The sequence below is a fragment of the Triturus cristatus genome, chromosome 11 (genome assembly GCF_964204655.1).
Source record: "Triturus cristatus chromosome 11, aTriCri1.1, whole genome shotgun sequence".
Classification (NCBI taxonomy): domain Eukaryota; kingdom Metazoa; phylum Chordata; class Amphibia; order Caudata; family Salamandridae; genus Triturus; species Triturus cristatus.
Window position 1 is genome coordinate 675,347,435 of NC_140594.1, and position 26,323 is coordinate 675,373,757.

At 44.5% G+C, this 26,323-nt stretch overlaps 1 protein-coding gene across 2 annotated transcripts in view; it reads left to right on the forward strand.

Annotated features, from left to right (window-relative positions):
* The first annotated feature begins 6,666 nt into the window (after positions 1 to 6,666).
* Positions 6,667 to 26,323, forward strand: part of LOC146785310 (dehydrogenase/reductase SDR family member 12-like) — a 242,409-nt gene continuing 222,752 nt past the window's right edge. Inside the window, exons 1-2 of one of the 2 annotated variants that reach the window (XM_085636416.1) lie at positions 6,667 to 6,801; positions 24,793 to 24,926. In XM_085636416.1, coding sequence (XP_085492542.1) covers positions 6,746 to 6,801; positions 24,793 to 24,926 — 190 coding nt within the window. In that variant the 5' untranslated portion in view covers positions 6,667 to 6,745. Of the gene's footprint in view, positions 6,802 to 7,922; positions 8,037 to 24,792; positions 24,927 to 26,323 lie in introns of those variants that run through there. The other variant, XM_085636417.1, reaches the window with a different exon arrangement.

The window sequence follows — 26,323 nt, forward strand, 5'->3', positions numbered from 1 at the left end:
TTATAAGTACCCCGGCGTTGCTAGGTGGCAGCGCTTGCGGTGGCTGAGGTCTCTCTTCCCTGTCACCATCAGGCACTACCAGCAAGGGTGAAAATCTGTTCGTGCAGGTGATTATGGGATCTATTTGCGGAAGGTTAGTACCAAGGGAACTAATAGGGGAATGATCTGCCCTCGTTGTGTCTTGTTTTCTCTCAACATTCGTGACAATAGGCCCCTTTTTACATGATTTAAGAAACATGGCTGGGATGGCGGGATAGTGGTTTGGGCCTAGATTAGTGGGTTGAGTACTTCTAAGGGGGGATTTATCAATGCCAGCTTGTGTGCTAGGCTCTGCCTCTAATATCTTCTCACACTCACCGATAAGGGTGTCAATGCGGTCAAGGACACAGTTGCTACCTGCATATTTATGCAACTTCCTGGCTTTTTTCCTCTTACTACCCCTACTAGTACCACTACCTTCCCCCCCCCCCCCACATCCCTCCATGGATTTTCTTTTTCCCATGCTTCTGTAGTAAGAAATAACTTAGCCCACTCAGCTTATTTGTGTGTATTCTCGGGTCACACTTATGACCAGATTTACAGAACAAGTATTTTTTAACATGCAAAAATCTCTAACGTTGGAAACAGATAGGGATACTTCAAATTTCAGCACAGGAACTTCTCTTTAAGAATGCAAGGTAAGGGAGCGCAGGGATAATCAGTACCTTAGTGTGGGTCCATGTAACAACCCATAGCCCAGGTGCCGGATGAAAGAGGGGTGGCCCTGCCCTGCCTCTTGCTGGCAAGGACGGGCCTGCCCTTGGCCCGGGCTTTGCCCGGGCGCTGCCCGCACACGTCCCATGCCACGGTGATTGTTGGTGCTATTTGAGCGCGATGATGGTGGCCCGGTCCTCCCTCCAGGGAGAGCGAAAGATCCTGGGGCTTGTAGTCCCCCAACAGTGGAGCAGCAGATGGTGGCAGGCAGCAAGCGCGTCCTGCACCGCGGAGATTGTTGGCGCTATTTGAGCACAAGGATGGTGGCACGCTCCTCCTTCCAGGAAGAGCGAAGGATCCTGGGGCTTGTAGTCCACCAACAGCAGAGCAGCAATACAAATGGCTGTAACTTTCATATGCAAGACCAATTGCATTGCAAATGCTTGTTTCTCTGGGAAGGATGGCAACCCTAACCAGCCTGGAGCAGCACATCATCAGGCATGGACCCAGGAAACTTGGTAGGGCTGCGTTATCTATCACATGGTAGCAGAGAATGTATGACCTTACTACGCCATCCATTACCACGCAGTAGGTTACAACGCGGATGTTACATCATCTGCGTTGTTACCAAGCATGGCTTTACATCGCAAGTCGTTTCTACGACTTGCGCTAGATGGCGTTGGATTTAGGAATAGTATAAATTACTATTCCTAATCCAGTTAGCGCAACAGCAGGTAATGTGTTGGATTTAAAATCCAACACATTCCCTGGTGTTGAGCGCCATCTAGCGCAAGTCGCTGAAACGACTTGCGATGTAATGCCATGCGTGGTAACAACAGTGATGATGTAAACGCTGTTTCCGGTAGCAGACAATGCACACTGTAATGGTGGAGGGCCCTAGGCCCTCATACACTATTAGTAATGACACACACACAGTTAGATACTTAGTAGAACTGGCCCAGGACACGTGCGTCTGCTCCCTTTTATTGGCAGGGTCACATGTCCAGTGACGCCTATGGTGGATGGGTGTGGGGTGGAGTGTAAGCCAGTCCTCTGGGAGCGGCTGGTACATCCGAACAACTAAAACAGTGACCAGCAGGTCACTACATCCCTCCCAGACTTTATTCAAACTGGAAATAATAAAGTCCAACCTGTGGGAGAGAATAAAATAAAATAACAAACTTCTGCTGAGTCTCTTTAGCTGCCAGCAAAGCAAGACGATGGTACAACAGCAGCTAGGACCACCAGTTCTATTTGGCACAGTTCAGTGGAGCCCTGCGGGTCCGGTCCTCTTTTGACTCTGGGCATGGAAGTTGATACCAATGTCTTTCTAGGCATCGATCTCTTGGTGATGGAGCAGGTGGAGTGATGGTGGATCTGATAGATGTTACTTTTCACCAATCAGTCCTGGTTGTCGTGGCATCTCCCCACAGGCAGCATTGCCTCTCTCTACGAAATGGTGGAGTAGTTGCAAAGCATCCCTCTCACCAGGATGCCCCTCTCACAGGTGTTCCCCTCTCACTGAATTTCCCGGAGGCCCTCTTCACCAGGCAACCACTGGACTGGGTGCACTTTGCCATGTCACTCCAACGCCACCCTCTGGGTGTGTGGAGGAAGCGCTACAAGTCCCACCTTCAAATCCTTAGCTCCACCTGAAGGGTATTTGTTATTCCTGCCACTTAGCACAAGATCTTTGTCTTCCTGGGACCTGTGGCGGGGCCCGCTCTCACTGGCGTCCCTAAGGCCTCTGCCCCTGGGTCTCCACGGTCTGGTGTGGAGTGGTCGGATCCTCTTCTTCAGGACGTCCACACAGTCTCACTGTCCAGTCTCCTGTGCGACCCCAAAGGTGGATGTCAGACATGGTCCAGCCTGATCACTTCTGCAATCACCAGGTGTTCTGAAGCCTCATGGATAGGTAGTTCCTCCAAGTGCCACTGATGTTCTCCAGGTACTGTGTTCCATGTAAGAGATTCTTGCATTTGTCACCTTTGCCTTCCGGTGTGCGAGTTGGCAGATCACACACTCCTCTCTTCTTGAGATTTCTTTGCGGTGGCCTCATGCCACACAGTTTCTTCGTTCTTATTCTTTCACTTCGTGGCATGGTCTAATCCCATCTTCTTGCTCGTCTTCACTAACTAGGCCTGTCCGTGTGACGTGCACTTCACACGGGTCTTCCTGGTCATGTCCTACCCCTGGGACAATGCATTCTCTTCCTTCTTTGACCAGACCCGTCGTCACGACCTTTTTCTTGTTAATACTCATTCTCGGTCTTCCTTCTTTTATTCCAGGTCTTTCTGCTCTGACCACTTCTTTGGTCATCGTCACTCTGACCTCTTCTCAGGACACTGTTTCAACGACCTTTTCCCAGGTCACTGTTTCACCGATCTCTTGCAGTTCATCCTCCACTGACCTCTGGCAGGTCATCTCTCTTGAGGGCACGCTCTGGGCACCTCAATACCACACCGACGTGGCTCTCACTTGGCAGCCTCCACTTGAGCCGGCTTCGCAGAATGAGTCACGCCGTGTGACCACCTGGGCCCTCTTCCTTGCAGGGCGTTGACTCTCGTGCTTCAGTCCGTGCCGTCCGTGTCTGGGGAACATCTTTGGCGCAACGTCTATCCTTGCACCTTTTCCTCATCTTCCACTTGCGGTGGCATCCTTTCGCCACTGGGTGCACCTGCTGCGCACTTACATCTGCCTTGGCTAGTTTGAGCTTCTCCCTCCATGGAACACAGTGTGTTCTCAGCTTCTCCTCTGCACCTAGCAATTTAGGACCACCATGTTCCTGTTCACGCTATCCCAGGGCTATTCTTGCTGCTCCTACGGCGCATCCTATGGCCACTAGTCATCACCGCATTTTCCTCACCAGCCCTGGCAGCCTTTATCCTGCCTGTTCCTTTCAGCCCTCTCTTGACACCACTAGCTAGCTCTGGGTGCTCCACGTCCTCGCCACATTAGTCTTGCTCACTGCAAACTGCTCTTGCCTCATTGCTCATCTGTGTGGTACCTCTTTTCTGTTGTCTTCCTACTATCTTCATCTTTTCTTCTTCTGGAGAGGAATTAGTTGAATCTCCCCTGGCACTGATTGCAGGCTACATCAATCTGTTGTACATTTGCTGCAGGCCTGTCAATGCAAGAGAATGGTCTTTATTCACACATGCTGTACCAAAAATGGCCACTTGATGGCACTGCTGCTCTTTTCTTTGCATTCGGCGGCCTTACTTTACTGTAACTCCGTGACCTTTGATGCAGCGCCTCTATTCTCTCTCCGGGCACTCTCTCACTCCGTGTGGGGCCTTCACAGGTCGCGTGAAGTTTGGCCCGCTACTGCTGGCATCTTGCAGCATTGGCAACACCTGGCCTCTACCTCGCCGGTGTTCCTCATTACCAGGTGATAGCGGGCACCTCCAGGTCTGCCCCCTGTATCCTGCCTACCACGCGCTCTACAACCTCATGGGCGGGGCTCATTTTCAGACGGCTGCCACCCGGGACACATACTGGTAGCCGGATCCCACAGGATGACTACCCCTTCACCGCGTTGTGTTTTTTCTTTTTTTGGGGCCCTGCAGTAGTACAGAACGCACCTTCAGTGTTTTGGGGGAGGGACACCTCTTCCACCTCCCGACGTCTCCTCAGTTTATTTTTTGGTTTTCTTAGTGGTTTATTTTTTGGTTTTCTTAGTGGCGCAGGTCGCACACAGTCACTTTCTGTACTCCGCTCCTTGCAGCAGGCCCTCTCGCTTCACGGGCTGCGTGGGGGCAAGCGTTGCTGACAGGAAGTCTCCATTGCGTCTTCTGGGTGCTGAAAGCAGTCTAGGTGTCTGACCGACACCACCTTCTCTCGTCGGCAGTCTGTTCACTTTGCTGGGAGTGGGCCTCACCTCATGTGGGCACCCAACCAGCCTTGCCCCTTCATCACAAACGTCCTCCTGATTGCAGGCTGCGCACCAGGCCTTTCCACCGTTGCCGGATACACGCTTCCTGCAGTTCTGGTCAGAGCCCCATTGCCGCCAGCTGCAACATGCGGCAGAACAAACTCCTGCAATACTATGGAACTTCTTGCGCTCATGTACCACGTGTGTATTTTCAGGTCAGCTGTTGGCTGCATACTGTCTCCTCTTTACACCACCCCATAGCAGCAGCCTCTCTCAGTTCACACGTTGCACAGGGGTGGGCTGGAGCTGCTACACAGAGACCACGGAGCTTAGTGCAGTGTTCTTCTTCTTTGCAGGGGTGGGAGGGAGAGGGTCGCTGCTCTGCTCTCGTCCTTTCCTCGTTAGGCTTTCTTCGCTGTCCCGTCTCCCCACTTAGGGCTCACCTTCTGCCCACTAACTGGTCGGGTTTCACTCGGCAGGCCGGCCTCGCTTGCATTTCTCTTCTACCATCATGGGAGCTCACATCACGCTGGATGGCACAGCCACATGCTCTTCAGATGCGGGGTGGGCTCACGCTCCTTCACCTTCACCCCGGGGCTCTTCACACGCCCCAAGGGCGCTCCGATGCTTCTCACAACTGCTGCAGGGGGTTGCCCTCGACACGGGCATCACTCTCCTCCTTCAACCACTAAACAAGGCGGCTGCACATGCGGGCAGGTTCCCCTCGTCGCCAATGTAATGTAGGGCCCTAGGCTCTCATGCACTATTAGTAATGACACAGACATAGTTAGATACTTAGTAGAACTGGCCCAGGGCACGTGCGCCCGGCCCCTTTTATTGGCAAGGTCACATGTCCAGTGACACCTGTGGTGGATGGGTGTGGGGTGGAGTGTAAGCCAGCCCTCTGGGAGTGGCTGGTAGATCAGAACTAGAACAGTGACCAGCAGGTCACTACACATACATGCCGACATTTCAGAAGAGGAGCGTGGGCGATGTCAAGAAAAATTATCTAGAGAATGTTTTACCGATATTGATTTCTATTGATGCAGAGGTAATTTCAGACGAAAGATAGCCAAAATAAAGCCATTTTTGTAATTTAAAAAATCAGAAGTCTCCTACTTGTATGTGAAGCGAGCTGGAAACTCAGTACAGGCGGATTCCAAATCATTGGAGGCAGAAGTAGAACTGATGTTTCTGTTTGTTGTTTAGATGGTTTAGAGTAGAGAACAACCCAAATAAAAGGATGCGGCGTTAGGGCCAGACTCCCCAGATTTTGGAACTGGGGAACCAGGTTCCAATCTCAACGTCAGTTCGATATCCTGCAATTCTGGGCCAAAGACTTAATCTCCCCGTGCCCCAAAAGGGCGAATGTTACCTCATGTAACATAATTGGTGGACTGTGTAAATGGCTCCAATCTGGGCTTTAAGTGGGCCGGGTCTCAACGGTGCTGAGCACCAGCAGTTTTTTAAAGGGGGCCTCAAAACGGATATCAATCGGACTCTGTTTTGTGCCTAGGCACAGGCGGTCCTTTTTTACCCCGGACTGCAGTGACAGCAGGCACATCGATGTGTGTGTGGTCACACTGCTCACTAGTGGATAAGTTACGGCATTTCGTCATGCCAGGTGAGCGTTGTAGGGGAAGGGAAATCCTTTAACGAGAGTCATTTTCTCTCTGGATTTCCCTTCTTTGTTTGAAACTAAGGAGCAGCAACATTGTGGCCCCTCCATGGCTCCGTACTTTCGTGGCTGGAGGGACAACGGATACAAATAGTTCCCTCGTCTCAACGTTGAGTGTTTTTGTGAAGTTGGCCGATCTGCACTCTGTTTACTTGCTACAAATGGCACGTGACTTAGCCTTGGTGCAGTTGAGAGTCTGAGTAGCGTGTAAACTTTTATATTTTTTGCACCCGTGAGCGAAAGCACGAGTCACGTCACGTTGCCTTTCCAGTAATGGAAAGTAATGCATTTCACACTCATTTATTTTGGTTCTGTAAACACGCAGCTAGTCTACGGTGTGTAACGATAGGACAATACCAGCAGGTGGCGATACAACTCAAATTTTGATACTGGGGTAACACAATTCTATTAATTAGCTTGTGAGTTAAGCAATGATAGAAAAGTAGGAAAGGCTAGCTGTTGCTCCGTTTGTCCCAGTCGCCACAGCCGGACGGTGAATTATGTCGCTGTACAGAAATGCTCTTTTCTTCCTCAAAGGAATCCACGAGTTCACCAGGTAACCGGCCAGACGTCGCTGCTGGATTCATTTTCGGGTGGTGGAGGCCCCAAGGGTGGGGGTGCCTGATTGATTGCAACATTGCAGCGCAGTTATTTTTGGGTGTTTCTGCCCCTCAGCTGCTTCTTGTCTGATGACACCCATGTCTGAGCTTTAGATAATTCTGTAATGTTTCACGTCTAGTGCTTTGTTTGTTCGTCAGGCGCTTTAATTATTCATCCCAACATTTTCACGACGAACGCCTTGTCGAGTGGGAAGTGATGAGTGCGTTTCACGATACTCTCCACTCCTGATTAATGCTTGGAACATCTACATTGCTGAATCTCTGCTTTTGTTTAAATTCTCACAGTGACCGCAAGCACAGGGTTAACAGACGACTCCCATCCCCTCATGGGCATCACTTCCACTCCCGGGCTTTCGCTTTCGGGGGCATTTCGCCACTTGGTTCAGTGGAATTGACTCAAGGCTACAACTCCCAGAATGCATTAGTTGTGAAAGAAAGAGGCAGGACTCAAAAACGAATTCCCGATGACATGGAGGTACCTGGCATTTGTACACAAACAGCTAGCTTTAAAGTTCACGAGCCACTCTGCCTATTAACAACCGTCCTTGCCCTGGGTAGGTCACATACAGCAATAGTGGCAGAATACCAAGGGGCTTTTTTACAAGCCCCTTGCGCCACTTTTGCGTCATTTTTAACATGGGAAAAGTGACTTACGAGTGGCGCAAGGGGCTTGTAAATCTGCCCCCAAGTTTTTGTGAATGAATGAGAGTTTCTAAGTAGGCTCTGTTTATTTAAAGAGAAGACCTTGTGACTATTTTGTCATGGAAATGTGGAGTATTTAGATCACTTTACTATTTTTACTGTGACTGATGAAATGCTGCACACTATATACCATAATAGAATAGTATCATGGGAATGAATCCTGGCAAAAGAGGATCAAATGTAGCAATATTATCTTGCCTCAATGAAATCTACTAGTGAATTCTTCACCTGGATTGAAATTGGAGCTCAAACTTCCTTAACCAGAAACCAGGGCTCTAAGTGGGCCGGGTCTCACCGGTGCTGAGCACCGGCAGTTTTTTAAAGGGGCCTAGAAACGGGTCTCTATCGGGCTCTGCTTTGTGCCCTGGCCGTGTCTTTCCGGACTGCAGTGACAGCAGGCACATCCATGTGCGCTGCTCACACTGCTCACTTCTCACTAGTGGAGAAGTTGCGGCTGATATCATGCCAGGTGAGCGTTGTAGGTCAAGAGAAATCCTTTAAGGAGAGTAATTTTCTCTCTGGATTTCCCTTCTCTTTTTTTATAAACTCTGGAGCTGCAACATTGTTGTGGTGTCACCAGGGCTTTAAGTGGAAGCTTTTTCAATATTACATACAAGCCAAAGTTGCTGCTTATTTATCTTGTGCAACTAGCAACCATTGACAAGGCCAATAGTCATTACTTGTTAAAGGTAGGATGTTACTTGTTGTATCATATATCTGGATGCAATGACAGACACAGCAAAATACAAATCGGGCGGCACACTATGCTAAGCACAGATTTTTAGCTTACGCTTTTTAAGCCACGCCCTTAATTGCATTGGCCACGCCCCTTCGAGAGCCCCCCCGTTTTTCATCCCACTTAAAGCCCTGACATCTCTGAGGGCCAGAAACTACGGAGAAGTGCTAACACGCTGCTAATATGCCAGCTAATAAATAATAAATAATGTATTATAACTCTGAAGGCTTAAACAGTAGTCAAACATGTAAGGTGGTGTTTATCTGTTAGTTTCCTCTCAAACCCTCCATAATGCTATTTACTGCTTCAAGAGCCTTAGCTTCACAAATCTAATCACCTCTAATTACACGTCACTTAGTTGGGTTATACGTCATTTTTTATTGTGTGGAGGTGGTATCCAGAGGAGTTAGTAATTGTGTTTTTTTTTTCTTTTAATAAGGGGATAAAAGCATGGGTGCTAAAGTCTTGGGTAGATTCTAAAGGTCTCCAACCTCTTTGGTAATATGAGCTACTTATGTTTAATGAAAATCACCGAGCCACTAATGTTAGTAGTGTTATAATAGTGACCCCACTAGACAAGATTATATTATTGGCAAGATTGCTAGTTGTCATCACCTCAGTGCATCAGACAAGGTTGTCATCAGTAATGTAAATAAGCTTTGGCAATTTCAAATGCCTCTGCATGGATAATGCATAACAGCCATAGATGCAATGCCCCTGGAATCAAGGCAATAATATCAGTAAAAAGTCTCTCCAGCACCACATGATTTATCACTCAAATATCAGCCTTATATGTATTTTGAGAATCCAGCAGTTTTTCTACAAATATCAGCTTACGACTTCTGAAAATATACAGATTTTCATCTCGAATACCCATTTGCTTCTGGCTCCTAATTTAGTATGCTGGGCTGCACACTGGAGGTCACACAAGAGAGCTGCTTACAGGTAGCTGGAGAGCTATCGGTAGCTCACGAGCTACTTGTTGGAGAAGTCTTAAAGCCGCACCAGGAAACGTTTTCTTTTGATCAAGGATTTTTAAAGCTTTCAGTTTTCGTCCCATCGGCAAGGGAAGGGTCAACCTTTTTCCACCTTCTTCAAAAGGTAGGTGGAGAATTCTTGGAACTTTTCTTGAGTGGTGTCAGTAATTGAATTTTGAAATGGAATTGTGTGATGTGTGACTGTCTAAAATAGTTTTAGGATAGTTATTAGCTTTGTCTGTTTCAGCCTTGATAGGGATACTTTGGCTTTGAGGGAGAGTTTTTGTTATTTATTATTTGCTAGACGAAGTTAGATCAGTTTATTCATAAAGGAATTTTTTTCACAAGATTCATTCTGTGGTCTTTGAGGTTTCTCCATTCATCACTGAGAATCCTTGTGCTCATTTTATACGTTTTTGCTTTTTCCAGTATGATGGGGCATTCTGTATTAGTTTATAGATCATTGATCACTAGTCATGGCAGTAAGCCTTTTAATGCATTGGATGCTAACAATGATATATCAATTCTTGTATGATCTCTGATCCACTGTTTTAAACGTTTTGGCTACCCATGTATTGTAGTTTTCATGGAATTCAGTGAGAAGAGGATGGAGTGTTAGACAAGACAACCAGGAGTATGGAATTGACTGGCAATGTTTCAACTTCTGCAATAAGTAAGACCGGTGTAGAGCCTTTTAAGCAAGTGAGCTTCTTACATAGATAGGTGACAGTAGGAGAGGATGTGGCGTAATGGCTAGAGCTGTCGATTTTGGAACTGGGGAACGAGGTTCGAGTCTCGGGGTCGGCTCAACATCCTGTGATTTTGGGCAAATCACTTAACCTCCCTGTGCCTACATAAATGAATATGTCTTTCAGTAATGTAACTGGTGCTCATGTAAATTGCTTCAATACCTTTGAGTCGAGTTTGCGCTATATAAAACTGCCCTAAAATAAATATGTATCCAAACCCAACAGAGAAACGGCTGAGTCATTTTTGTCATGTCAGTGTGAGTTGAAATCTAGCAGGAATATGTTGTTGTCAGCGATTACCATACTTTCAGTGAGGAATTCAGTTAGCTGTTCAACAGTCATTGTCGTTTCCTGGGGGTGGTAAAGGATGTGTAATTTTGTGTGATTACTGTCAGTTGTTTTGATTTCTACAGATAGGCTCTCAAACATAGGTAGTTGCTCTTTTGATACATTTCTGCACATTACAGAGTTCCTGTGGATATCTCACCCCCCCCCCCCACACACACACAGATTTATTGATTCTGTGTGGCTGGATGATGGAATATCCATAAGGTACTACTAGAGAGTCAAGAGTTGGGGTGGTGGTTTCATTGAGCAATGTTTCAGTGAGTCATATCAAGTTCTGTTATCTCTCCTTTTTTGTTCTGTTGTGTCTCTCTCTTTTTGTTTCTTGAGGCTTTCTATTTTTTCTTGAGGCAGTTATGCAGTAGGCAGCTTTATCTAAGAGTGATGTGAAATATGCTTGGTAGAAGTACTCGCTCTTATATCAATCAGACTACTAAACTGTACACCTTTTCTTTGTGGGGTGAGGTAGTGATTTTCTCAATAATCTGTAGACTCCTCTGGTCGAGTTGGCGTTGTTAGGAGAACTTTGTCGTGTATAGGTTTTCTTCAAGTCCTCACTTTATTTGATAGGTTCACATCAAGTCCTCGCTGCCCCTCTTGGCGTCAGGGGATGTGGTACTTCGGTGCCGGGATCCAACATATTCTGAGGTCTCAACTTTATGACCTCAAATTATGTCATCTAGTTTTGAAAGTTTAGGGTGGCTTTTGGTTAGGTCCGGCATCATTATATGTAATAAAGGCGTCAATCTTGGAGTCAGCAACATTGGTGGAGGTGAGAGTGGAGTTATTGTCAAAGCCATGTGAGTTGGAAATAAGTGAGGTTGTTTTGTAATAATGGCGACTTCAGGGTTTAACAACAGGAATGAGTTAAATGGTATCTTTACTGAAGGCCATGTGAGATGTGCAGAGGATGGATCAGTAGTATGGGAGCTAACAGAACCGTTCCCTGATTCCAAGTTTGTCAGAAAGAAGGAGCTATTATTGAAACTGATAAATAACGATACCCGCGTTCTGTTATTTATCAGGTGCAATGAACAGCACCTGTTAGTAGTTTTTGGGGAATCACACTTAGGTTGTGATGCTTACCATAGGTATGGTGCCTACTGCACCCTTGCCCAGTGTAAAATTCTAGCATGTTTGACCTGCCGAAATATAACAAAGGGGTAGATATTTAATGCACCCAGTAATTACAGGATGGTCCTGGGAGCCGGGTAGGGGTACGGCTGCCTGGGATTAGGAACTTGGTGGCTGTCTCTTGGAGTGCCTTTACTACATGCAGACATTTGGAAATTTGGTTGGTTCCTGAGGGAGTCCTAATTGTATGTCTTTGAGGGTATGATGAGACGAGTAGGGGGTGCTGAGGGTGGGGAGTGGGTGATGAATTGGCCAATGTTGGGGTCTTGCAGGGTATTGCTGTGCAATGTCTGTACATCTTAAAGGAGGTGGAGGAGAGAGAGCTGACGTTTTCTATATCCCAATAGGGTGGTAGGTAACGTGGTGGGGGGGGGGGCTGGATTCCACCTAGTAAATTGTTTTCAATGTTCTAGAGTATTTGGAAGTGTGAGTCAGAGGGTTGTATCATGACTTTGTTGGTGTTATATATTGAGATGGGCATTTCTACATGTATGAAGTTTGAGGCTAGGATGTTTAATTTTCTTCAACATGGAATTCTGGAGTAGTGTGAGACTTGGAATGCTCACAGGAATACCTGAATCAATTAGAAAGGAATAAAAGGTATATTTTGAGAGTTCCCTTTTGTATACAGAGGTAGTAGTCCGCAAATAGTGTCCCATATGTTCTTTAATTATTTCGTATTTGAAGTTTTTATACCATTCTTGAAAAGGTTTGGAGGGTATCTGCACCATCCCCGAATCTATCTGTCATAAAATAGATCTCCATAGAGGCTCTGCTCTCTTGAATAGTCTCCCCCTTTTGGCTGTACCCACCCACACATCTGCCCGGAGTATGGGGATGAGTACTTTTTCTTAATTTCAGTTTTGATTGCTGGGTCTTTGATCACTCAATTGTGAAACTCCATGTCTTCTCTCCACTTTGATACCTGGTTAAATAAAATTAAAACATTAAGTTGTATACACACTGTTTAGCTGTGCATATAACAAACGGAAAAAGTTTGTGTAAATTTGGAAAATTGAAGGAAAAGGCAGCCCAAATTGCTACTCACTTTGAAGTAAAGTTTGGAATTTATTTTTAGCATTAAGGTATACGTTTGACAATGGCATTGGTTATTTGAATGTCTGCTATAATTACTATTGATATTTTTATGGAATACTAATAATAGAAAGTAGTAACATTTTAGCCAGGGTTTTCTGTATGAAAGTGGGAATGCTATGAGTGCCTAAAGAGCAGAGAGCGGTCTTGGAATGCTTGGCTGGTTTGACTAGAAGCAGAGAGTGTGGGAATGAGCATGAAGCAGGGAGCTGGTTCCACCAGGCCTTGATGAGCATTGAGGAGCCTTCCTTCTAGCAGTCTTAGTGTGGATTTTGATTACAAACAATACCCGGTCCTTCTCATCACTATTATAAAGGGTTCTTCGGCCCCTCAATTCCAAACCAGATTCAATAGAACCAAACGCATCTATGAGTATGGCATTGAGGTTTGAGATGGGCCCTTTAGTCATGTGTACACCATCAGGAGCCTGTGGCGTTCATAGCAGGTTCAGACACCGGCAACAGCAGCCTACACTGTGTACATCAGTGTGGTTAATAGTTGTTCCTGGAGGAGGCTCGAGAAGCTTAGTAATACAGAATAGTTTCCAGAGATTATTATTCTGACTTAGTTAAACGTGCACTGGGAACTACAGCGACTTTCACAGATATTAGGGTAGAAATCTCAAATATTTACTGTGAGAGGCTGGCCTGGTATCTGCTGTCCACTAATTAAAGTGGGCTCCCTGCACCAGTCCTAACAACCCTTATGGTGATTTAAGAGGTCTCAGACAACCTTAGAAAGCTACCCAAGGGGTAGCTGTGGAGAGCAGCCTTCAGGCTAAGTCTTGAAGTAGTGTAAAGCAGCTTGTTTTACCAGAATGTAATCTTATTGTATAGATTAAATGAAAAGAGAACCACACAATAGTGATAAAAATATGTATTTATTATATAACACTATCTAGTACGTTACAGTATCTCCTACACAGAGATAAACACAAAGCACACAATGCTTTAGCACAGAAACAACAGTAAATAGCACTAATACACAGAGGGCCCCAGGGGGGACCAAACCATATACTAAGAAAGTGGTATAAGAACCACGACTCAAGTCAGGACGATGTTGAGCAGACGTACAATCGCTGTGACCAAAAGGAACCACCCAAGGTGTGTAGATAGGGACCCCTCGGCGGACGGGTGCAGTGTGGGAACACGACCGTGTGCTCCATACAACTCTATTTGAAAATTGTGGCTGGAGTTTTTAGAGATTAAGGACCCTTCCCAGTGGACCACGAAGAGCCCCAATGGAAGACAGAAGGTTGTAGAGCCACCCCACCTGTGGATACTGAAGTGCCCAAGGTACCTAACCGAGGGGAGCCGGGTGCATAGGTGTGAAGTGGCATCGGAAACCGTTGTCAAACCCATTGGAGGACTTCGCAGAAGAGCCACTGCTGGAAGGGAGAAGAATGTCTGTTGGAATCCAAACGTGGATTCTAGTCGAAGAGTACCTGCAAGCAGAGGGGACAGAGCCTGGGTCAATTCAGGGTGACCAGGGACACGGTAGACGAATGCACACTGATGTCTGGTGCTTCAGGATAGCTGACGGGGACCTTGACTCTGCAGCTGCTGGGAACAGGCGACGTCACAATTGACCAGGAGCTGGATACAAGCTGTCCCAGGAAGGATGTGGCGTGCGGAGGGGTCGGTGTCCGGCGGGAGCACCAACAAGCAAAGTTGATCCTCAAATGGACCCACAGGCCGGAACCACAGGAGTCGCGAGAGGACCTTGAGCAGCTTCACAAAACAGGCCACAGAGCACTGGGTGCGAGGTGGTTGAAGATCTTTGTAGGAAATGGTACCAGAGGTTGAGGCTACTCAGAGCCCAATGCACTTGTTAAGGAATTGCCAACAAGCACATGCACTTGCAAAAGTGCACAGGGGTTCGGGTATTGCAGCCCCCACGAGGGATTCTGACCTCAAACTTGGTGAGAGGGCAGCTCGGGCCTAGAAACCCACCTCCCATATTGCTAGACCCTTCGGAGTCTGTAGGAGCTCTGGATCAGCAGACCGGTCAGCAGTGTTGAGGTGCCTGCGAATGCAGGGGAGTGACTCCTTCACTCCAAGGGGGATTATCTTTGGTTGTCCTTGATGCTCCACAGGTCCTACATGGATCCTGTATGGTGCACTGGCACAGACAATGCAGCAGACTGAGAGGGAGACGAAGTCGGTCCCAAACAAAGTCCAGCGTGTCCAGACGGTTGAAGAGTAGCAGTTTCTTTTTCAGAATCTTGTCCACGTCGAAATTAAGGTCCTACAGCCAGGTAAGCCCTTAAGTCCCACAGAAGAGGGTTGGAAAGATTCAGGGGACCCTCCCAGGGGAAGGTCTGGACAGTGGGGAGGTTACTCCCATGTCCTTTGTCCAGTTGCGCACCACAGCGGGAGCCGATGGCTCCCAGGACTGGTTTGAACTGGACTATGCACAGGGACACCAAATGTGCCCCTCATGCAGACTTTGTCGCTGGCAAGTGCACCCACCCAGCCCTAATACACCAAATCCTGTTTGGGAGGTGGTCACACCTCCCTGTGACAGGATGCCTATTGTTCTGCCTTCCCCTGCTCGAGCTTGGCTCACCAGCAAGAGGGCAGAAATGTGTCACTGGTCGGCAGCAACCATATTGTGCTGTCCGGAGTTAGAAGGCTGGCACTGGGAACACCAGGGACCCCACGAAGCTCGCTTCTGAGGGTTAGAATCATACCTCCCACACCGGTGTGGGGGGTATGATTCCAACATTTGTGACACCAAATACGATAAGGTTTGTTTCAACCGTTTTTGAGTTGGTCATCACGCAGTCGCATAATACCCCTCTATGTTAGTTTATGGCTGCATTACTGACAACCTGGGAGAATGGACTCCAAAGGCTGCAGGGGTGTCCTGCTCGTGCAGAGGCACCCTCTCACATAGAACCAAGCACCCTGCCCTGAGGATTGTAAAGGTCTGCTATAGGGGTGACGTATAGGTTTTAAGTGCAGTGACCCTTGGATACAGTAAAACTACATCTTAAGTAAGTTGTGCATGCACCAACTTACACAGGCTGCAAAGGCAGGCCTGTAGTTCCATTTTACATGGCTTCTCATGGGTGGCATAATACATGCTTCAGCCCATGGGAGGCCTCTGGTGTACCTATGCCCTGGGTACATGTGTACCATATACTAGGATCTGACAAGGGTACCCCAGTATCCAATCTGGAGTATACCTTAGTACATAACATAACAGTTTAAGGAGAAAGCAGATAGACTGGGGTCCTGTTTAGTAGGATCCCAGTCATACTAGTCAAAACCAGTATTACATTTAGCAAAAAGTAACCATATGAACCAGAACCTACTTTCCTGCATTCCCCAACTGTGAAAAACTGTGACAAATGTTTCCTTACTCAGAGCATCAGGGTTTCTTATCAGGATTGACTGTTTCCCAATGGGGTTTTTCCTAGGACCTTGGAGTACGATGGAGAAGGGTGATTTCTGATTGAAGCAACCATATATGGGACTGCATCTGGATGTTAAAATGTTGTCAGGACTATGGTTTAAACTATGCGATGGGCTGTTGACAATTGGATCGAACCCCAGTGCACTCATATTTTCAATCCATATTAGCTGCCGATATGGGGCTCTATTTACAAAGGTAAAGATACCCATGTAGATTTACTCATTTGTATATTTAATACTGCAGCTAGAAGTAACTTTACATTTTTGGGGCTTTCATCATATCTGACTGTAGTTACTCCTATGTGAATATTTGCATGTCTCCACTCCCTGGTGGAGCCTCCTACACCAGGATTAATTAGTTGTAAGTCGTATTATAGAATTTGTCTTGTGCATATCCAGTGCAGTTTTGTTGGGTCACTTACTTCCTAAAATAATATCTTGATTTAAAGCAGAAAACCTCTAGAATAGTTTGAAATTCCGTGAGTGTTCAGGAGAAAAACGTAGTTAAGAAATTGAGAGAATGGTTTGCATCTGTTGATATTCGATACAGTGTATATACACGTGTAAAAGAAACTGAGCCACCAACATAATTCCCTGGTCCAAAAACTGATTTATCTATTTCTGCCTATTTAGTGTTGGATGAGTGTATAAACTCCAAAATATACCCCCCTAAAGACTGTGTTTTGATATTAGAATGGCGCATCCCAGTTGTATGTTTTTTTTATTCTTGTATCTCTATGTATCCATTTTTACTTTTGAACACAAGGCCCCCCTTAATATACTTTGAGGTCCAAGAGAAAGGGGGAAGGACTAAACAATAAGGGAAAAGCTCTTTCAGGACCTATATAATTTTGTTTGAGACTACAAGGAGTTCTCACCTGCCAACAGCGAAAGAATTAAACAGAAAGATACATATATTTATTAACAGTTTTTATTTATATTTTTTTAAATTTTTTAAGTATTCATTAAAAGGATTTCTCTATTGTTCTCATTGCTTGGTCACATATATATTCTCATTTGATAATATCCAAAAAACCCTAACACATGATCCCGTGGTTAATCATATATAAAAAAACACAAATCATACTCTCACATATACCTCAGTCATACTCATATTAAAATATAACACTAAACATAGGGTTTTTTGGATATTATCAAATGAGAATATATATGTGACCAAGCAATGAGAACAATAGAGAAATCCTTTTAATGAATACTTAAAAAATTAAAAAAAATATAAATAAAAACTGTTAATAAATATATGTATCTTTCTGTTTAATTCTTTCGCTGTTGGCAGGTGAGAACTCCTTGTAGTCTCAAACAAAATTATATAGGTCCTGAAAGAGCTTTTCCCTTATTCCATTTTTACTTTTGCTCATAGTAGCAGCATTTATTCATATTTTTGTGTTTTGTAAAATAAAGAAGTTGTATATATCCATATATGTTTAACCACTGAATGCGTACCCCACATGTGAATGCCGCTAGGGGTTTAGTGCTGCAGATGGCCTTATAGAATACAACTTACACTCACCTGAAAACATTAGTATTGAAGTTCAGGCACTTGTGAGCATCTCCATGCTAATTGCACACAATTCATACTGCAAAGCTAGCTCTTCCTCTGGTAGTCATGAGTGACTGAATTGTAACTACGTTTTCAAAAATAAACATAGAAGTTGAAACCAATTACATTTTGTTCCTATTTATCTGTAAAAATGGAAACCATACTTTAATCATGATATTGGGATCAGATGAAAATAATGGTTGAAAATCACGAAGAATATATATCCTTGACAAAAACAGCCTTTAACCTTTTGTAACGCCCTGAACGTCTCAGGATCGTTTAACAGACACGACAATGAGGACGCAACCACTTGTGAAGGGTTAGTTCTTTTAATGAAGGCAAATAAAATACAAAGAACAAACAAAAGTTATAGTCACTGGAATCCTCCAGGCTAAGTACGTTACCAGCCCACAGCACGGATGGTCCTAACCGTCCTCTGCATATACGCCGATCCCGGCGTATGCCAACAGAGGGCAGAAATGAAATGGCCGACAATGCCAATCGGTAGGCTGTGAGGGGCACGAAGAGTGTTGGGGAGAATCGAGGAGTCAGGGAAACACCCAGCCGGGGTCTCTACCTGAAGGGAGCAGCCGCTCAACCTCTTCCTCAGACTGCACCGGGACGCGGAGTCACCTCCTGGTGATGCGTCACCGATACCCCAATCACAAGCAAGAAGACTGAACCGAGAGCAGCCGCTCGATCGATCCTGTGGACTTCCGAGTCTGTAACGCGGCAAACACCTCCTGGTGTGCGTTACAGCTGGCAGTCCCTGTGTCTCTGGTCGGGCTGGGAGTTACGACTCCAACCAGCAAAAGCGCCACTGCGCTTGGACTCAGCCGAGTCAAAAAGCGAAGCTCAATGGTTGACCGGTAGAGCTTCCGGGTCCTTCACAGGTGACGATGGGGCAAGACACGGCCCAGGGAGTAACGACTCGACCTACCTCCGTTCTTGCCTTACTGGAGCACCACTCCGGAACACTGCTCTTCACGAAGCAGGTACGTCGGTGTAAACACAATATCCGACAGCCTTGTACCTCCCGGTTCCTCCCTTTATAGGGCGTGTTTTCCTTGAGTTATGTAACAGCTCTCCTGTTTACATAAGGGCGTGTTTCCCTTGAGTTATGTAACAGCTCTCCTGTTTACATAAGGGCGTGTTTCCCTTGAGTTATGTAACAGCTCTCCTGTTTACATAAGGGCGTGTTTCCCTTGAGTTATGTAACAGCTCTCCTGTTTACATAAGGGCGTGTTTCCCTTGAGTTATGTAACAGCTCTCCTGTTTACATAACCTCTCAACCGCTAAGCATCCTGGGAGATGTAGTCCGTTTTCGCTGGTTACCGTTTTCCTCCCCTCGTATGACAGGAATTCTTGACACCTTTATTTGCATTCTATTATTATTTAAACAGATTATAAATTAGAGATATTTTCAAAAACAAGGATAATACCACTTAAATTTTTTTTCTCTATATTACTGTCAGCAAACCGTATGTACAGTTCAACGCCTAAGTGCCAGAGCCCACATTATTTCTCAGAAGCCCACGACCAGAAATATTGAAGGCCTGTGTGCTTGATACTATTGCTGCATAGTCAGTGGTGTAACGCAAAATGATGGGGCACCCCTGCAGAATGTGATGATTCCCCTAAGTTTCCCATATTTCACAGAGGTAATACTATCACAAAATGTACCGAATTACGCCGCATAATTTGCTTTTTCTAGCTGCATAGCTTAGTAAATCGTGTCTCATAATTTGGTCCTCCCCAGCCGCATACTTCCAGTTGTAATGGTTATTTGTAATTACCTGGGTGAGTACCAAAAGTAACGCAAGGGTAAAAATTATCTCAAGATCCCTGATGGGGCAGTTTTTGTTGGTTCTAGCCCCCTTTGCAGGGTCATGCCCAAACTGTTTGCCTTCACCAACCCTCTTTTTCTGAATTTGTTTTTGTTGGCCTTAGAACTTTGTGCACTTTATCACTGCTAATCAGAGTTAAAGTGCTTGTGCTCACTCCCTAAAATATGGCAATATTGGCTTACACCTGACTGGCATATGTAATTTACTTATAAGTATCTAGTAAAGTAGTACTACATGTACCTAGGGCCTGTAAATTGAATGCTACTAGTGGGCCTGCAGCACTGCTTGTGCCGCCCACATTAGTAGCCATTTAAAACATGTCTCAGGCCTGCCATTTCTGTCTACCAGCAGCTTTAAACTGCCAATTCAACTTGGCAATATAACCCCCCATGGCAAGTCTAAAACTCCATTTCTTTTTCAAAATGTCACCCCTAATGTAGGCCCTAAACAGCCAGGGTGCATCGTAATTAAAAAGTTGGACATGTAATTTTAATGTTTACATGTCCTGGTAGTTAAAAACTCACAACTTCATTTTTCACTACCATGAGTCCTACCTTTCCCGTAGGATAACATTGAGTAATCTTATTACATTTAATACGTGCTGACTTTTGATTGGGCGAAGGTAGGAATATCCAGTTTGATATCTGAGGAAATATAATTTAAATTCCTCTTTAATGGTAAAGTCAGATTTTAAGTCACAGTTTTGAAAATGCCACTGTTAGAAAGTTGGCAGTTTCTTGTCCTAACCATTTGGTGCCTGCAATCTGTCCCTGGGTCATATGACTAGGTGTAGTTGTCCTTTGTGTATTCCTCCCAGACAGCAACACAATAAAGGGTCTGGGTTTAGGCAGGATGGGCCTTCTCTGACTTATTGGGTGTGTGAAGCTGTCACCTACCACCTTTCCACTTCAAAAGCACTGGCTCGGCTCACACACAAAGGACTTAAGACTAGCCTATTGTGCCCTTAGACAAAGTGGGACCAGGGCAGAGTGTCAGAAAATTCTATACCCCGCTGTAGGGGAAACTCCAGAAGCTTCTCCAACTTTGAAGTGGGTAATAGGTATTAAAAGGGGACCCTCAGACCCACTCTTCAGATCACTTCTATACCTGTGCAAGACTCAGAAGAAGGACTTCTCTGCTGCATCAAAGGTCTGCTCTGCTGCCCTACTGCTCTGCTGCCCTATGGCCTGAGTAAAAAGGACTCGACCTGCACCTTGAACCCAGGACCACCAGAGTGACTCGGAGGGCTAGGAGGCTGTCCTACTGAACAAGTTAAAGAAATTCCAAATTTAGGTTAGGATCTTCGAAGACAGTGTCTGTAGTCACCTTTCAAACCTCAATTTGAGTTTCCACAGGCTTCATTAAAAAAAAAAACATTTTTAAGGGCCAAAAAGGACCATATTATCTTAACCTCTTCGACACCGATGACGGAACGGTTCCGTCATGCACGCCGGTTGGGCTGTGCTTATGACGGAACCGTTCCGTCATGGCCCCGCCCGCGCTCAGAACTTTCAGCACTGTGCGGGAATCCGCGCAGCGCTGAAGAGGTTAATATGCTGAGACCAATAAAAAAGAAAGTATGGCATAGTCTCATTTTTCAGATATCAAGCAAATAATGTCCACCTGGAAGAGAAGTGAGCAGCTTCTTTTAACGGCAACTTGTTCCATTTCATAAGATTCATGAATTTTATGCCCTCAATCTTTAGTACTTTCACTTTTTTGCTGTTAGGACTCAAGCAATCAAGAAAGCAAGGTTATATACATGAGTCCCTAATAGTGTAATAGCAGAACCTGAATTAATTGGTATGGTCACAATTACACTTAATTGTTCGACTATGGTGATCCAAAATATTTTCAGTTGAATACAGCTAGTAAACATATAACTAGTGTCAGCTTGAGGATAGTTGCAGTGCATGCACTTCTTTCTTACATTGTACCATTCAGAGACTTTAATATAGCCTTATAGCCCTCTGTAGTGGGCTATACGGCCTGCTGCAGAGTTAAAGGCTCGAGCCGAAGGCGAGGGACTTTAACAAGGCAGTTGGACTGTAATAGCCGGTATAGCCCTGCTACGAAGGGCTATAAGGCTATTAGAACATTCTGCCACTAGAGGGCTGAATGTTCTAACAAATTAAACTAAGGCTTCAGGGAGCGCAAGGGGATTGAAATCCCCTCAGGCTCCCTGAAGCCTTTGTTCACAGCCACAAAGAAGCATTGGCATGTTGGAGCTCCTGGCTTATACCAGCCATTATAAGCCCGGAGCACTCCATTGTTTTCAATGGAGCTTCTACCATTACAATGTTCTAATATATAATATAAAAATCATACTGTGTGCGATATACCGGTCTTCTGAGACGTATGGTGGTGATAACTCAACAAAATCGTTAAAGGAGGGCAGATGTCTCTTTAAAAGATATATTAGTATTTTCAGCCATTTTGACCATGTGCCCACCCACAGAGTCCAATCATCCAATCTGGTTTGTTATGTCCTAATATCTGAGGTGATGTTGTATCCAGGGACTTGAGCTGCCTTTGTGCGATAGTTAATTTCATGTGTTAAGATGTTGCAATGTTCTTTTCAGTATGAATCCATCTGTAAGTACTTTTTGGTAAAGGCCTACATCTATATAAAGTTGCTGTTTGTGGTTTTCCTCGAGCAATAACGGAAAGTTCGTTTTTCTTGGGAGCAACAGTGTGTAAAATGTCTGTTATTTGCTTGTGAGAAAACTTCAGATTTTTCATGTGGTACTGGTTGTCAAAAAACATTGTAAGGTTAAAACAGACTCATCTAGAAAATTCTTGTGATATTGGCCCAAAGTTCTTCCGTGATTCAAAATGATTAGATTTTTGCAGAGCTCAATTGTTTGGTGCTTTGGGGCTCTGAGCTGTCTGAGGATACCAAGCATGCATTAATATTACACTCGGATTTAGGATTTCCATATGCCACTAGATGCCTGTCATTAAGGGAAGCTCGTTAACCTGTGGAAACTGTAATGGTAGGTCTCAGATGACCAAGCGTAATGGATGAAAGGTGCCCATTAGTTCATATTCGATCTGTTAGGGGTTTCAAGGTTGATTGCGAACAGAGCAATAATAGACACTCAGGAGTACACACTAGTGGAGGAAAAAAGGCACGTCCTGTAATCCATTAAGAATACATTAAGAAATACATTAAGAAATTTGAGTGATTGAGTGGTCTACTGCTATTTGCAGAAGGATTACTTTTTTTTATCTTCAGTTTATGTGTTGAGGAAAACTGCTTGGTTAATAAACCAAGATTTGAAGGCAGCTTATTTTACGGTCTCAGTAATTTCAGAGCATAACAATGATCTGCAGCTTTAGTAGTGGTAGAAATGTGAAGGCCTAGAATGGGTTTGCAGTACTTGGAGAGATCCCAGATATGGGAATAGCATCCAAAGTCAATCTGTAAGACTAAGGAGTGAGGTGTGGAGATGTGACCATGGCCGGAATAGGATCAGAGACCGGTAATGGGTGGCACATAAATTATTTGGAGTTTCTGCAGGGTTCGTTTGACCAAAGATGATGCACTGTGTTGTGTTGGAATTGGAAAATGTGCCAGCAGTAAGGTTTGTCAATTGGTTGGTGGGCACACTTTTGAAGGGCTTGGTAGCTATAGTGAAACACGTTCGCACTTCTGTTTGGGAACGTTATAACTCTTCAAGGACAGTGCACTAGGAATGAGGATTCCTGAAATTTCATGGAATTTAGCAATTGGACTTGAATACTTTGGTGTTTATGGAGATTCAAGGGACGCAAGGTCCATAAGAATTACATGTATTTGCCATCGGACAAAATGCCCAGTTTTCATGTTTTTACATTGGCTTTTGAATTCAAAGGCAATGGATGTGTATTATTTTGTTTAGGACTGGGAAGGTGTGAATTATTATGCATTCCGCTATTCGGCATAACTTTACAGATGTGTTGTTATGGGCTCAAGAGATCAATAAATTCATAGTGCAGTGCCCATATTGTTAGCTGCTATTGTTACTCAAGTTTAAGGGACTGTTGGAGTGTCCACATACAAAGGCTATGGGTCTCATTAAGGGATATGGGGCCATATGTAGGTAAATTATATTTACCGATTCTTAAATACCGAATTTTACCGATTCGGTATTTATGAATCGGTAAATAGAATGTAGGTAACCATTCGGTAATTATTACCGAATCGGTAATATTCGGTATTTATGAAAAGGTAATTACCGATTCGGTAATAATGCATCCCTTCCCATTCATTCCTATGGGCCTGGAGGCCCATAGGAATGAATGGGAAGCCATTCACTATCACCGATTCGGTAAATACCGAATCGGTAATAGGGGGAGCATATTCATGGGTGGCAGGGTGTCACATTGACACCCTGTTGCACCCCTGAATTGTGCATGTGTGCACATGTGGCACACATACATGCCCTAAGGGCATGTATGTCTGCCACATGGCACATTCCAAAAAGCACAAAATTGCTTTTTCAAAGGTATTCGTCATTTACCATCAACTTGTAGTTGGTGGTAAATAACGAATCCAGAAACAGAAATGCACTCACTTGAGTGCCCCCTACATAGCATTTCAGGATTCGGTAATTTACCGAATCGGTATTTTAACGATTCCTTAAAATTCCGATTCGGTAAATTACCGAATCCTGAAAATCAGCCACCTACATCTCAAGTGCCTAAATAGCGGTCGGTAACGGGATATTTACCGATTTTCGGCCGTTACCGACCGGTATTTAGGTACCTACATATGGCCCATGGCCTTTAAGTTCGTAGTGTGTCGAACGGGGTGTTGATTCTATTCAAAGTTTTGCGGCCATTCGGCTCCAGGAGCAATGGCTACCAGTGTGCTCCTGGTGTGGGGAGGATTCAGAATATGGTGAATTTGGCTGATTGGCCAAATAACTTGTCTTTCAAGATCATCACTAGCAATAGATTTAGAGTGCAATGGTGGATGTAAAGGCAAGGCTTTGAACATGCATAAAGTTTAACCTCCATGCCTTAGCAGAAAACACTGATTTCCAAAGTATAGTGGTAAAAATGTCAACCTGCCTTGGGAGTACCCTCAGTATTTGAAGAATATTGTATAACAAAAGTAAGATGGGTGAGGGTTCCAGTGTTTTGTATGTGTTCCTGAAATTATCCTTTTGAGAAATCTTCCCTTATTGCATTGCTGCGGTGTGAGGGAAATAAAGCAAAGTGCTGCCTAATATTAGCCTCCGTGCCTTTCATAAATAATTTTTTTTCTACTGACCTATAGGACATTTACTTTCTCCTTCTTAACAAAAGTCAATGAATGCCACACAGTGTAAGAACAAAAGTAAATTATTGTATCACATTTTATTTTCATGCATAGGGGAGGATACGATGAAGCTTCAGCCTCTTTCACGAGCAAGGATCTTGAAGTAAATGTGTCTGGAAAATCCTTTATGATCACAGGAGCCAACAGTGGAATCGGCAAAGCAGCTGCAATAGAGATAGCCAAAAAAGGTAAAGAAAAATCGTTCTGTTCCTATGCATATTTAAACTAATCCATATTTTGGTTTTCAATTTTTGTACTTTCTTTTAAAACCAAAATCTTTAGGCTTCATGGCATAATATAATTATTCTAGTCTGTTTTGTGTTGTTGTAAAGAGGCATTTGTATAACACGCCCCGCTCATGGTGTTTATAGGTCAATTTAAGCCCATTCAACCAAGTGACCCTGATTTAATGTGAGATTTAGGAGTTTGTGTTCAAACAGTTCAAACTACTTTCTAGTAAAATTAGAGTTCTACCCAAGAACTAGACAGTGTTTACCAAACATTCATTCAAAAGTCCTTTGGCAGCGGATCAGTATAGGTGATCTCATTTTACATTTATTTTAAATCCTTCATCTGTACTATTATGTTTATAATCTATACAACGTACATAGGGGTACATGATGAATCTATGTAACCTGGGCGCATTATTTTGGTAGTTCCTTTTACAAGTAATTATTTTCAGATTAGTTAATCAAACCAGCTCAGTTGAAATGATCGAAGGCTGTATGGTGCAGAATGCATTATTTTGTAAAGTAAAGATCAGTACTCTAAAAAAGATGTCCCAATGTTAGTGAATCTTTCGGTAAATACAAATAAATAGTAACTTCAAGGAGCAAATATAAGGACCAGATTGTACCCTTGCCGTTGACTAAAGCATCTCTTGTAAGTCTGGGCCTCTTCATAGTAGTGCAATATGTCTTCAGATATAGGATTCACATGTTTATTTTGCAAAGTTATGCACTGTTTCATGTAAGCCGTTGATTTTTATGAGTCACTGGGATTTCATTCATCTGGTCAGCGCTTATGGCCTTGCAATACTTGGTGATTTTTCTTTTTGCAAGTGATTGTACTTACAACTATTTTTGAATAGTGGTGGTGGTCTGCAGGCACCTCGCGGTCAAGCACAGTATACAATTGTAATAAAGAAGCGCTGCTGATTCTACAGGAAAGCTACATCCAGCTTAACCAGCTAATTCATTTAGAAGTACCTGCAGTGCTCTCAGCTGTTCAGTTAGAACTATCAGCATTACTAAGTCACGTGAGACGGCTATACCCCCTTTACAGAGGGAGGGGCAGATTTGTCAACGCCACCTGGAAATAAGAAGAGAAAATTGTCAAAAATGGTTTGAATGCAGGATATCTTACCAACCTTAAATTTCACAAAATCTGGAATACCAGAAATAAAAATCTAACCGTGGGGAAGAACAGGGTTTTCAATGAACATGTATGAAAATCCTCTTTCCAGAAAGAAACATTATTTTCTAGAGTCCCCTCACCCACCAGGGTTTCCCCTAGGTGGCATGCTTCATCATTGGGGTCCTCTCAATCCGCTGCGGACTGAGGCTTGCTGCGACTTGCGGAACTA